The sequence below is a fragment of the Carcharhinus amblyrhynchos genome, chromosome 1 (genome assembly GCF_965287045.1).
Source record: "Carcharhinus amblyrhynchos chromosome 1, sCarAmb.v2.hapA, whole genome shotgun sequence".
In the NCBI taxonomy this organism is placed as follows: domain Eukaryota; kingdom Metazoa; phylum Chordata; class Chondrichthyes; order Carcharhiniformes; family Carcharhinidae; genus Carcharhinus; species Carcharhinus amblyrhynchos.
The window spans coordinates 171,603,541-171,616,007 of NC_137324.1; the positions used below are offsets into that span (position 1 = coordinate 171,603,541).

General features: G+C 43.3%; 2 protein-coding genes across 2 annotated transcripts in view; both read right to left on the reverse strand.

Annotated features, from left to right (window-relative positions):
* The window catches only part of LOC145347728 (putative E3 ubiquitin-protein ligase HERC4), a 54,205-nt gene extending 51,950 nt beyond the window's left edge, over window positions 1–2,255 (reverse strand). The window contains exon 1 of the mRNA XM_080195476.1: window positions 2,015–2,255. Coding sequence (XP_080051602.1) covers window positions 2,015–2,195 — 181 coding nt within the window. The 5' untranslated portion in view covers window positions 2,196–2,255. The remainder of the gene's footprint in view (window positions 1–2,014) is intronic.
* Window positions 2,256–6,662: 4,407 nt separating this feature from the next.
* LOC145342414 (putative E3 ubiquitin-protein ligase HERC4) overlaps window positions 6,663–12,467 on the reverse strand; it is a 52,610-nt gene continuing 46,805 nt past the window's right edge. Inside the window, exons 24-25 of the mRNA XM_080188011.1 lie at window positions 11,129–11,228; window positions 6,663–9,250 (exon numbers count right to left, since the gene is read on the reverse strand). Coding sequence (XP_080044137.1) covers window positions 9,033–9,250; window positions 11,129–11,228 — 318 coding nt within the window. The 3' untranslated portion in view covers window positions 6,663–9,032. The remainder of the gene's footprint in view (window positions 9,251–11,128; window positions 11,229–12,467) is intronic.

Below are 12,467 nucleotides of genomic sequence, written 5' to 3' on the forward strand. Positions count from 1 at the left end.
GGGGGGTACCAGGACAGGTTTTTGGTGATCTGAACCCTAAAAACGTGTAGCTCTTGACCATTTCTACTTCATCGCTGTTGATGTAGACAGGGGCATGTTCTCCACTATGCTTCCTGAAGTCGGTGAGACCTGGAACTCAACTCCCAGTATGTGAATGTTGAGTCAATTAAAATTTCCAAGCGGGGATTGGTGGATTTTACTAAGTAATGGTGTCGTGGAGTAGTTGAGTAAATTTAATGGAGGCTCAGACAAGCAGTGATCTAACTGAACGGTGGGACAGGTTTCAGGGTCTGCATCTAATCAATTGAGTCAGTGAAACTACTTGAAAATGCTGTGAGCCACTAACAGCAGTTTAGACACTTGTAAACCCGAGTGTGAACTTTTCAACTCCCTCTTCTCCCAACAGGTTTCTCACCAAAGTGATTTGTTGAATTTACGTTCATCGAGGTAAGGATATTCAGAAAAGAAACACTTCCCATTTGGAATTCATCTCCTCCTCTTTTCCTCAGTAATCACACCTGTTTCTCAAAATGTCCCAGGAACATGAGGCTCTGTATACCCAAAACTTGAAAGTTACCAGCTGCTTCTGCACACCCTGGTTAGCACTGCTGCCTCACAGCGTCAGGGACCCGGGTTCGATTCCTGGCTTGGGTCACTGTCTGTGTGGAGTCTGCATGTTTTCTTCGTATCTGCGTGGATTTCCTCCGGGTGCTCTGGTTTCCTCCCACAGTCCAAAGATGTGCAAGTTGGGTGGATTAGCCATGTCAAATTGCCTCTTAGTGTCCCAAGATGTGCAGGTTAGGTGGATTGGCCATGTTAAATTGCCCCTTCATGTCCTAAGATGCGTAGCTTCAATGGATTAGCCATGGTAAGTGTGTGCATGGTTACACGGAGAGGAGGTGAGAGAGCCTGGGTAAGACATGCTATCAGAGAATTGATGCAGACTCGATGGGCCAAATGGCCTCTTCTGCACTGTAGGAATTCTGTCATTCTACTCCGTGATTCAGGGATGAGCCCTGGGGAATTTTATTGATGCCACCCAGACACAATGCGCTATCCTTAAAAAAAGAACCTACCAGATTCAGGTGGTGTGTCCTTGCCATCTCCTTGTTATTGCAGATTAAGATGCCACCTAGTAATCTCTAGGGTCAGTAATGAACCTGGATATTGATAACTGCCCACTCAGCCATAGGGTTAAGATCAGCTCACATTGTGTGAATTGTGCACCGTAGAATTGTAACGCAATTGATACACAGATCTTGCTAATCTGTGCAAATACTGGTTTGACCACACTTTTTCATAAGGATGGTGTGCAATCCTCTTCTGTTTGTTGGCACCCTCAGCCTGAACTCAAAAAATGAGGTCAGTAATCAAAGATTCTCTCTCCTGGTCGATTTGTCTCCTCCAGTAATACAATGCTGCTTTATGAAACTGGCAGCAGGATCCACTCAGTTAAATAAGCTCCTCCTGCCAATGGTGTGTGTCGGGTTTTACAAGTGTTGGTTTAATGGGTTAAAGGTTTCTATTCGGAGCCAAGCTCAGTGCTGCTGCTGCTGCTGCTGCTCTCACTGTGACTCAGAGAAACGAAACTGAAAGTGAGCAAAATCAAACGTAGAGAATTGTTTAGGGGAGGGGAGGGGAGGAAAGAACGAAGGAAAACAAAACTGCACCGCTCTGGACAGATCCAGCATCTCACCCCCAGACACTGTACTCACACATCAGAATCATCACCCAGATTCTAACCCAAACCACAACCACATTGAAGATGAATGCAATGCGGGGGAAGGCAGAAACATTAAACATTAAATACAATCCTTGCTGTCAATCTGTTTGGAAGAAATACCAGACTTTAACAAGTCACACAAGAAACTTTATATAGATAATACATGATCCCTATCAAATATAGAGTTTGTTCCAAACTCTGAACACTTTAATATGTCTAAATTAATACATTGTCATGTTAGCAATAATAATTTAATTTTAAAACTGTCTCTTGGAGACAGGGTTTGCTTACCAGCTGCTTTTTTCTTCTTCCGTCCACGGACACTGGTGTAAACTTTTCCATTTCTCAACACAAACACAGTGACTGTGTCCCGGCTGCAAACATGCTGAATTCTCTCCCCTTGGAGAACGTCCACTGTCTGCGAGGCGGGGTTGTGCCGGGTCTGTGATCCCAGATCCCCCCAGCACAACATCTTCCTCTCTTGTCTCTGTCTCTGTTAATCCTTCTTTTTCCGGAGCTGCTGTGGGTTCACTCTGACTGCCTCCAAGAACCTCTCTCGTATATTTGGGAATTCCCTTTCTCTGGCTCCGCCTCTGAACCAACTGTACAAAAATCTGTACTGATCCAGTGACTGATAGAGCCAGTTATCTGAGTATATACGGTCCCTCCCCTCATGCACAGGATATCGCAATATTACAGAGGAACTCCTAGCCTGGGGAAATACTTATGTCTGGAAATATTATGGTGTAGAGTGTGAGTGTGGATGGGAGACTGCTTTATGTTTAGCACCTGCACTCTTTGTGACTCCTTATTCCACACATTAACCACAGGAAGCTGATTTACTCACTGTTTGTTCAATGGCAGATACAGTATAATTTGGATAAATGTGAGGTTATTCACTTGGGAAGCTAAAACAAGAAGGCTGATTACTACTTGAATGGCTGTGAATTGGGAGGGGGGAGTGCGCAGTGGGACCTGGGTGTCCTTGTGCACCAGTCACTGAAGGTAAGCATGTGGGTGCAGCAGGCAATAAACAAGGCAAATGGTATGTTCGTCTTCATTGTGAGAGATTGCGAGTACAGGAGCAGGGATGTGTTGTTGCAACCATATAGGGCCTTGGTGAGGACGCACTGAGAATAGTCTGTGCAGTTTTGGCCTCCTTTTCTGAGGAAGGATATTCTTGCTCTCGAAGGAGAGCAGCGAAGGTTTACCAGGCAATGGTGGGACTGGTGTATGAGGAAAGACTGACAAGGTAAAGATTGTTTTTGCTTGAGTTCAGACAAATGATGGGGGTTCTCGTAGAGATTTATAATCAGACCATACAAGGTAGACGCAGGGAGGATATTCCCGATGGTGGGGGAGTCCAGAACCAGGGGTCACAGTCTGAGGATTCAGGGAAGACCATTTAGGATGGAGGTGAGGAGAGTGGTGAGCCTGTGGAATTCATTACCACAGGAAGTAGTTGATGGCAAAATATTAAATGTATTCAAGAGGCAGCTGGATATAGCACTTGGAGTGAATGGGATCAAAGGTTACAGGGAGAAAGCAGGATTAGGCTATTGAGTTGGACAATCAGCCATGATCGTGATGAATGGCGGCACAGACTTGAAGGGCCAAATGGCCTCCTCCTGCTCCTATCTTCTATGTTTCTATATTTCTATGTTGCTTTTACCTTGGTAAACAAACTCCTCATGTGGTGGAAAGACAATCTTCTATCTGCTCGATCAGTCCTGCTCCTGCTTCCATTTGACACTGGCAGTCTGTGCAAAACTAAATTCTCAGTGAGATTTAAAGCCTCAGTTTTGATGTCTCCTGAAACTACATTTCTCATTCCGTGAACTTTAATGGTGGGATCTGGCATGCTCTTTAAGGGCAACACAGCAGAGGAAGGGTCACATGGCCTGTGTAACCAATCAGGACTCAGCGTATGATCACTCCATGGTGAGAAAGGCTTCTGGCGGAGGCATTTTCAGAGCAAAGTTAGGCTAAGTTTTATTTAAGATTTATTTATTAGTATCACAAGTAGGCTTACATTAACACTGCAATGAAGTTGCAGTGAAAATTCCCTCTGGCGCCTGTTTGGGTACACTGTGGGAAAATTTAGTATGGCCAATGAACCTACACTGCACAAATTTTGGATTGTGGGAGGAAACCAGAACACCTGGAGGAAACCCACACAGACATGGAGAGAATGTGCAAACTCCACACAGACAGACACCCAAGGCTGGAATCGAACCCAGGTCCCTTACACTGTGAGGCAGCAGGGTGCCATAATGCCACATATCAATAGTTACAGCAATGAGGCTGCTGTACAATTCTTGTTCATTCTTGTTCAGTAATGAAATCTGACCTTCGGGTAAGCATTCTCCAAGGCGGCCTTCACAACACACGAATGCAGAATGGCCGAGCAGAAACTGAAAGCCAAGTTCCGCACACACAAGGATGGCCTCAACCGGGATCTTGGGTTCATGTCACACTATCTGTAACCCCCACGACTTGCCTGGGCTTGCAAAATCTCACTAACTGCCCTGGCTGAAGACAATACACATCTCTTTAACCTGTGCTTAACCCTCTCTCCACTCACATTGTCTGCATCTGTAAAGATCTGATTCCAACCATTATCTCGTGATTGAGTTTGTGTCTATATGTGTCCCTTTTGTGAAACAAATCCTGCACTCTTCTGATGATGGGGCAGTGCTCCAAAAGCTCATGCCACCCAAATAAACCTGTTGGACTTGGACCTTGGTTAATACTGACTTGAGCCGAGAAGTGATTGGCCATTGTCGCAATAGCAGGAAATGCCATACCTATCCGTCAGGTTAAATCAGTCAGCAGGTTTTCACCTAAATGGTATTTGAAACATGAGTTTGTGCCCCATGAACTCCTGAATCAATTTCAAACTGTGGGATCCACAGATTTTTATTAATGATTTAGATTGAATGTGGGTAAGTGGAGTTGAAGTACACATTAACAGTGATCTGAATGAATATGTGATGATACTCTGCTATACTTTATGTTTGAGGTGGGGCTGCTTTAAGAACAAAGAACAAAGAAAATTGCAGCACCGGACCAAGCCCTTCGGCCCTCCAAGCCTGCACCGACCATGCTGCCTCATTGACCTAAAACCCCCTACCCTTCTGGGGACCATATCCCTCTATTCCCATCCTATTCATGTTAAGAGGCAGTGGTTGTTACCAGCCTGGGACAACGTGTGGCACGGTAACACAGTGGTTAGCACTACTGCTTCACAGCTTCAGGGACCTGGGTTCGATTCCTGGCTTGGGTCACTGTCTGTGTGGAGTTTGCACATTCTCCTCGTGACTGCATGCGTTTGCTCCGGTTTCCTCCCACAGCCCGAAGATGTGCAGGTTAGGTTGATTGGCCATGCCATAATTGCCCCTTGGTGTCCTGAGATGCATAGGTTAGAGGAATTAATGGGTAAAATATGTAGGGATGGGGGGGTAGGGCCTGGGTGGGATTGTGGTCAGTGCAGATTCAATGGGCCGAATGGCCTCTTTCTGTACTGTAGAGTTTCTATGATTCTATGCAGCTCGAATGCAGAATAATAACTGATTTTAGCTAGAAATGTTTTACTTTGTAGAGTTAATTTTGTTTATTAATGTTCTCCTTAGATTTCAGATTAGGTATGCAGAGTCATGTGAGTTCTGTTGAAGTTGATTGACAGGAACAGAAAATGTTGTTAATGGGAGAGGCTAACAGGAAAAAACAGTTTTCATTTCCATTTTACAATAATGAACAGTTGCTGCCTGGAACTGGTGGAAGAAAGCAATGTCTTTCTGTCTCTCTCTTCAGAGACATTCTGAAAGCCCCAAACTGTTAACCCAAGTCACAAGCAACTATGCATGTGTTTTGTTAACTACTTTGACTGTTAACCTAAGTCACAAGCAAGTATGCCTGTGTTTTGCTCACTAGGTTTAAAGAGAGTTTTCAGTTTATCTGAAAAATATTCCTTGATTGGATCGGATAGTGATAGATTAGCACTTAAGAATCTTATCTTGTCACATCTAAGAATTGTTCTATTGTTAAATGCCGAGCTAATTCATTTGTTATAATTAAACTGTGTTGTTAAATAAAGTTTTTTTTTGATTAAAGCTCATGTGGTTTGTCAGTAGAATTACGCCTGGAGCGAAACCTCATAATGTTACACTAAAGCCAAAATGGACAATTGTTGGGGTCTGACCTGGCTTCATATCTTGGGGTTTCTGATCTAAAAGTAAAGTTTATTTATTAGTCACAAGTAAGGCTTACTTTAACACTGCAATGAGGTTGCTGCAAAACCTCCCTAGTCACCACAGTCCAGCATCTGTTTGGGTCAATGCATCTAACTAGCACGTCTTTCAGAATGTGGGAGGAAACCGGAGCACCCGGAGGAAACCCACACAGACACAGGGAGAACGTGCAAACTCCACAGAGACAGTGATCCAAGCCAGGAATTGAACCAAGGACCCTGGCGCTGTGAAGCAGCAGTGCTAACCATTGTGCCACCATGCCACATTAGATCTGCTGCCCTAACAAATAGTAGAACAGGCATGGAGGACCGAATGATGGCAATATTAAGGATCTTCACACCCGATTTCCAACACCAGCAGAACTGTGAGGCAAATGAAAGACCGCTATAGTGAGCGTTGGGTTTGTGAGCCTTGGAAGTATTCAATACAATTGGTGCTGGAGCAGTTTTGTTAAAAGCTACATTCAGAAGCTGTGCTGTGGTGACTGCTTATTACTGACCGTGTTCATCATCTGGTGTAGGAAGTGTGGACAGAAACAGCAGGCCTGGGGAAGGGGAACGCTGGCTGAGAGTCACCCCTGTCCATTCCACTCCTAAACCCGGCTGCACACCTTAGCAATAAATTAGCACAGTCACAACAAGGAATAAAAATCCACAAATCATTTATTTTAATTATAAACATGAAAAGTTGTTTACATCTGAAAATAATTTACGTTTCATAAAGTGCATTAACAGTAACAAAGTGGCATTTTAGATTCTTCATGTAAAACTGGTAACAACGAGGGCTCTGATCTAAATGAATAAAGTTGCAGTATTGGCCTATTATTGGCAAGAAGGTTCACCACAGATAACTGCAAGGTATTACATTTCGGTACAATAACAATGGTCCCAGGTTACTTGCAAATTAAGAATCAAAATGAGGCAGTGGAGCAAAGGAATCTGAGAGAATAAATACGCAAATCAGTAAAAGCCCCAACTCTGGTTAACATGGTCAAAAGGGAAGTAAACTGAGTACTAGGATGGAACTGAAAAGTAGGTGTGTTGTCCTAAGCCTGTTGTTATGAGCTCCTCCGAGGTTCAGTGCAAGGGCATCCCAAACACCAGAAGAGAAACTCGGCTCTTAACTATTGAATTTTGCGATTTGGAAAACAAAATGTATGAAAAGAGATGAAACCTGACTCGGAAAGGAGTCAGTCTTGTTGAACATTATTCAAATAACAAAAAAGGTTATTAAACTTTAAAATGCACAACAAGGCAACAGTAAAGGACATTTACAATTATCTATAATAATGGTTACTCAGGCAATATACTTAAATTACCCTCCCTCCCCATCCAAATCTATCTACTTTCCTAAGCTCCAAGAATACACCTTCCCCAAAACAATATCCCATGGGTTTTAACACAATGAGGAAAATCCAGCAAATAATTACTATACAGGACTGGAGCTTTTTTTTTGGTTAATGTAGAACACATACAGATAGACTTCTTCTGCTTTCGTTTTACACAACAGCTTAATTCTGTGAGAGAGCTCTGCTTTGCAACTGGGTGAAGCTATGATCTAGATCCCAAGATAGCTAGTCTGAACAACGTGTCTGTTTCACCCAGCTGCTAGGCACAAATTTAAAAAAAACTAATCTCTCACGTCCTCAGTGCAGCCAGATCCCTATCCGTTTCTTTTTGTATCCAATTCTTTATTTTTCATTTCATTCCAGCTTCCTAACACTGTACTGAATCTGGGTTAGACCACACTCGGAACACAGTGTATAGTTCTGGTCATATTACCATTAAATAAAAGGAGGCACTAGCGAGGGTGCGAAAAATTTACCATCAGAAATGTGAGCTTACACTCACATAGGAAAGGGATGGACAGCCTGCGTATTGCTTTTTTCTTGAAAAGAGAAAATGTCAAAATTTTGGCTTATTGTAGACTTTAACAGAATAATCACAGGGTGAGGGTTTCCACTTGTGCAAAGAAAAAATCATGAGAAGTCATTATAATCGCCAAGAAGTCAAACAGGGAATTTCAACGAAGCTTCTTCAACTGAAGAATGGTGAGAATCTTGACTACAGTGTGTGGTTAAAGTGAATAGTAAGCATGAATTTAAGGGGAATAAATATATGAGGGAGAGTGGGATAGAGAATTATATTGATAAAGTTTGATGAGAATGAATAGGAGGAGGGTCAACTTGCTCATGAATGTTTGTATTAAGTGGTTGGGCTGAATGGCCTATTTCTGTGTTGTACATTCAATGTAATTCTGTGTGGCATGACATTGCTCCTGATTGGTATACTTCAAGAAACAGCAAGCCCACCTTATTTTTTTTCTGAAGAGATGAGAAATTTGCTCCAGTTATTACGGTCATCACAGCCTTTTCTTTTAAGGAGACCAAAATTAAATATTTTGACGTACCAAGAATAGTCACGGAGCCTCCTCAATCTCTACCACGCAAATACATACAAAATTTCACCTATCCTCTGTATAGCTTACTCAAATCTAGTGGAGTATGGTAGCAGAGTCTTTATGCAACTGGGTTAGTGATCCAGCAGGCCTGGGTGAGCATCCACAAGACTCCGAGTTCAAATCTCACCGCAGCAGTTTGAGAATCTCATCTGGAATAAACAGTGAAACTAGTTGTATAGTTTAAAAATCCATCTGGTTCACTTACATCTGCTCCCCACACAGGTCTGACCTATTAGTGACTCCAGTTTCAAGCCATGTGCTGACTCTACATTGCCCTCGGAAATGGCCAAGCAAGTCACTAAGTTGCATTCCAGGAGGTGGCTCACCACCGCCCTCTAGAGGAAAATTAGGGACGAACAAAACAGGCTGACCTTGCCAGCAATGCCTACGTCCTGTGAACGGACTAAAAATTGCTGTATGTGTACATTTCACTAGTTTGAATAGAGAGACTTAAAGTGCTCTGGAATGTTGCATTATCACAGGATGTTTTTCATTCCGGGAGAAAACAAATGCTTGAATGCAATTTATATTGAGATTTTCTCAGTCAATTGCCCCATTTTCTCAGAGTAAAGGCACACACACACACGTATATTTATATGTTACAGTTCATTTGCATTGAACTCCTTAGATTCCATAGCATGCAGTAACTTCTCTTTCAGTATTTCGATGTTGCTGTAGTTGGGGAGGTCGAGGGTTTTGGTACAGGTGTAGGCACGAGGATATGAGAAATCCGGGTCAGTGCTCTTGGTGTTAATAATCTTAATGCTGAAACTCCGAATCCCTCCCACTGGGATTCTGTCGCTTCCTGACAGAAAGGCTGAGAATGGGGAAAAGAACAGACGTCAAAATAAAAGTCATATTCAGAACTATCGAGATTCATTTTTGGATCAGTAAACTGGCCTCAGCGCACACCAGATCCCCTCTACAATTTCCGCTCCCGCACCTTTAATACTGTTTGCTATAGCTGATGATGTGGAGATGCCGGCGTTGGACTGGGGTAAACACAGAAAGAAATCTCACAACACCAGGTTAAAAGTCCAACAGGTTTATTTGACAGCACAAGCCACTAGCTTTTGGAGCGCTGCCCCTTCATCAGGTGAGTGGGAGTTCTGTTCACAAACAGGGCATATATAGACACAAACTCAATTTACAAAATAATGGTTGGAATGCGAGACTTTACAGGTAATCAAGTCTTAAAGGTACAGACAATGTGAGTGGAGAAAGAGTTAAGCAGAGGTTAAAGAGATGTGTATTGTCTCCAGCAAGGACAATTAGTGAGATTTTGCAAGCCCAGCCAAGTCGTGGGGGTTACAGATAGTGTGACATAGACCCAAGATCCTGGTTGAGGCCATCCTCATGTGTGCGGAGCTTGGCGATCAGCCAATCACCAGGCAAGAGTGTTCTCTTCCTGTTGGGGAACACTTCAGTGATCACGGGCATTTGGCCTCTGATCTTCGGGTAAGCGTTCTCCAAGGCGGCCTTCACGACACACGACAATGCAGAGTCACCGAGCAGAGACTGATAGCCAAGTTCCGCATATGAGGACTGCCTCAAGCTGGATCCTGGGTTCATGTCACACTATCTGTAAACCCCATGACTTACCTAGGTTTGCAAAATCTCACTAACTGTCCTGGTTGGAGACAATACACGTATCTTTAACCTGTGCTTAACTCTGTCTCCACTCACACTGTTTGTACCTTTAAGACTTGATTACCTGTAAAGACTCACATTCCACGATTATTTTGTAAATTGAGTTTGTGTCTATATATGCCCTGTTTGTGAACAGAACTCCCACTTCACCTGATGAAGGGGCAGCGCTCCGAAAGATAGTGGCTTGTACTATCAAATAAACCTCTTGGACTTTAACCTGGTGTTGTGATTTGTTAGATCATTAGCTTGATGTTATTCCCTCGTACGGTGGCACAGTGGTTGGCACTGTTTCCTCAGAGCAGCAGAGGGGGAGGATTCGAGAGGTGTCCCAAATTTTGAAGGGTTTGATACAGAAGGGGAAACTGCTTCCAGTGGCAGGAGGTCCAGTAATCGGAGGACAAAGTAATTGGGAATGAAGGGGTGGTGGGGAGAATTTTTTAAGCCAGTAAGTCATTACAGTCTGGAATACATCACTGAAAGAATGATGGAGGCTGATTCAGTAATAACATTAAAAAGAGGACGTATAAATACTTGAAAAGGAAAAAATTGCAGAACTAGGAGCAAGAGAATCGGGCGAATTGGATAGCTATTCAAACGAGCAGGCACAAAGGGCCTTTAAGCTTCAATTTTTTTTTGCCATCTTCAGATCTTTCCACTTTGGACGATTAAATAAATAATATCAGTTGTATAAAACAAAAACATCCCGGACATTCTCTCTGCCACCTTCTTCCACTGGAAAAAAGATACAAGAGTCTGAGGTCACATACCAATCAGCTCAAAAACAGCTTCTTCCCTGCTGCTGTTAGACTTTTGAATGGACTTACCTCGCATTAAATTGATCTTTCCCTACACCCTAGCTATGACTGTAATACTACTTTCTGCACTCTCTTATTTCCTTCTTTATGAATGGTATGCTTTGTGTAGTGCACAAGTGATGCAAGTTTCACTGTATACTAATACATATGGCAATAATAAATCAAACCAAAAATGGACCTGCCAAGATGCACATATGTTACATTCAGTAATGCACACTAAGCTTACTCACCAAGAAACTGCTTTTTCTCCTCTTCTGCTAAGTTTCCAAAGACTTTCCAAAAATTCCTGACTGCGTTGTCAGTTTGCGTGTATCCATAGTAAAGTGCATTCTATAGGTATAAAACATAGACTAATGAAGGTTAACTCGTACTCTCTTGAGTTTCAACGGTCGAATTGAGATATTCAAAATATTTAAAACGAGTTGATTCTGAACTAAGGTGTACAATTTTTAATTAGTGCAAGGAGTGACATCAGGAAGGAGTTCTTTCCATCCCATCCGCCCCAGGAATCGTAGCCGGTGGGACACGGACCATGTACAGGTCCGTTGACCTCGGGTCGGATTTTTCCGGTCTTAGGGGAGCATGGTTGGAAAATCTCACCCAAAGTGTCACAGTTATCTGGAACACACACCAAGGACAGTTATAGTGCTGATTCAGTTGAAATTTTTAGGGTTGAAAGCAATAGACTTGTGTTAGGTAAGTTTATAGAATCCTTGAATTCTTATAGTACAGAAGGAGGCCGTTTGGCCCATCGAGTTTGTACCGACCACAATCTCACCTAAGCCCTATTCCCGTATCCTCATGCATTTACTTTGCTAATCCCCCTGAGACCAGGGTCAATTTAGCACGGTCAATCAACCTAATCTGCACATCTTTGTTCTATGGGAGGAAACTGGAGCACCCAGAGGAAACAAACGCAGACACGGGGAGAACGTGCAAACTCCACACAGACAGTGACCCAAGGCCAGAATTGAACCTGGAACCCTGGCGCTGTGGCGCAGCAGTGCTAACCACTGTGCCACCGTGCCACCCTAGGAATGTAAAACAAAGCTGATTCAATCGGGGCAGAGGTACAGATAAGCCATGGTCTAACTAATTGGTGGAGCAGGCTTGAGGATCTGAGCGACCCCTTCCCGTGGACAGTGAAAGCCTTTTTCCTCGGATGGTGATGGCTAACACAAAGGGACATAGCTTTAAATTAAGGGGTGGTAATTATAGGACGGATGTCAGAGGTAGGTTCTTTACTCAGAGGGTAGTAAGGGCGTGGAATGCCCTGCCTGCAGCAGTAGTGGACTCGCCAACTTTAAGGGCGTTCAAATGGTCATTGGATAGACATATGGATAATATTGGAATAGTTTCAGTTAGAGGGTCATTAGATTGGTTCCACTGGTCGGCACAACATCGAGGGCCGAAGGGCCTGTGCTGCGCTGTAATGTTCTATGTTATAACCCCTGCCCCATTGTACTTTCCACTGAAATGGGATGGCTGATAAAATTTCCATTGGCTGGGGTGGGTTAATATCATTCCCAGGGATTTGATGTGGATGGATTTATCGATTATTGTTTAGTG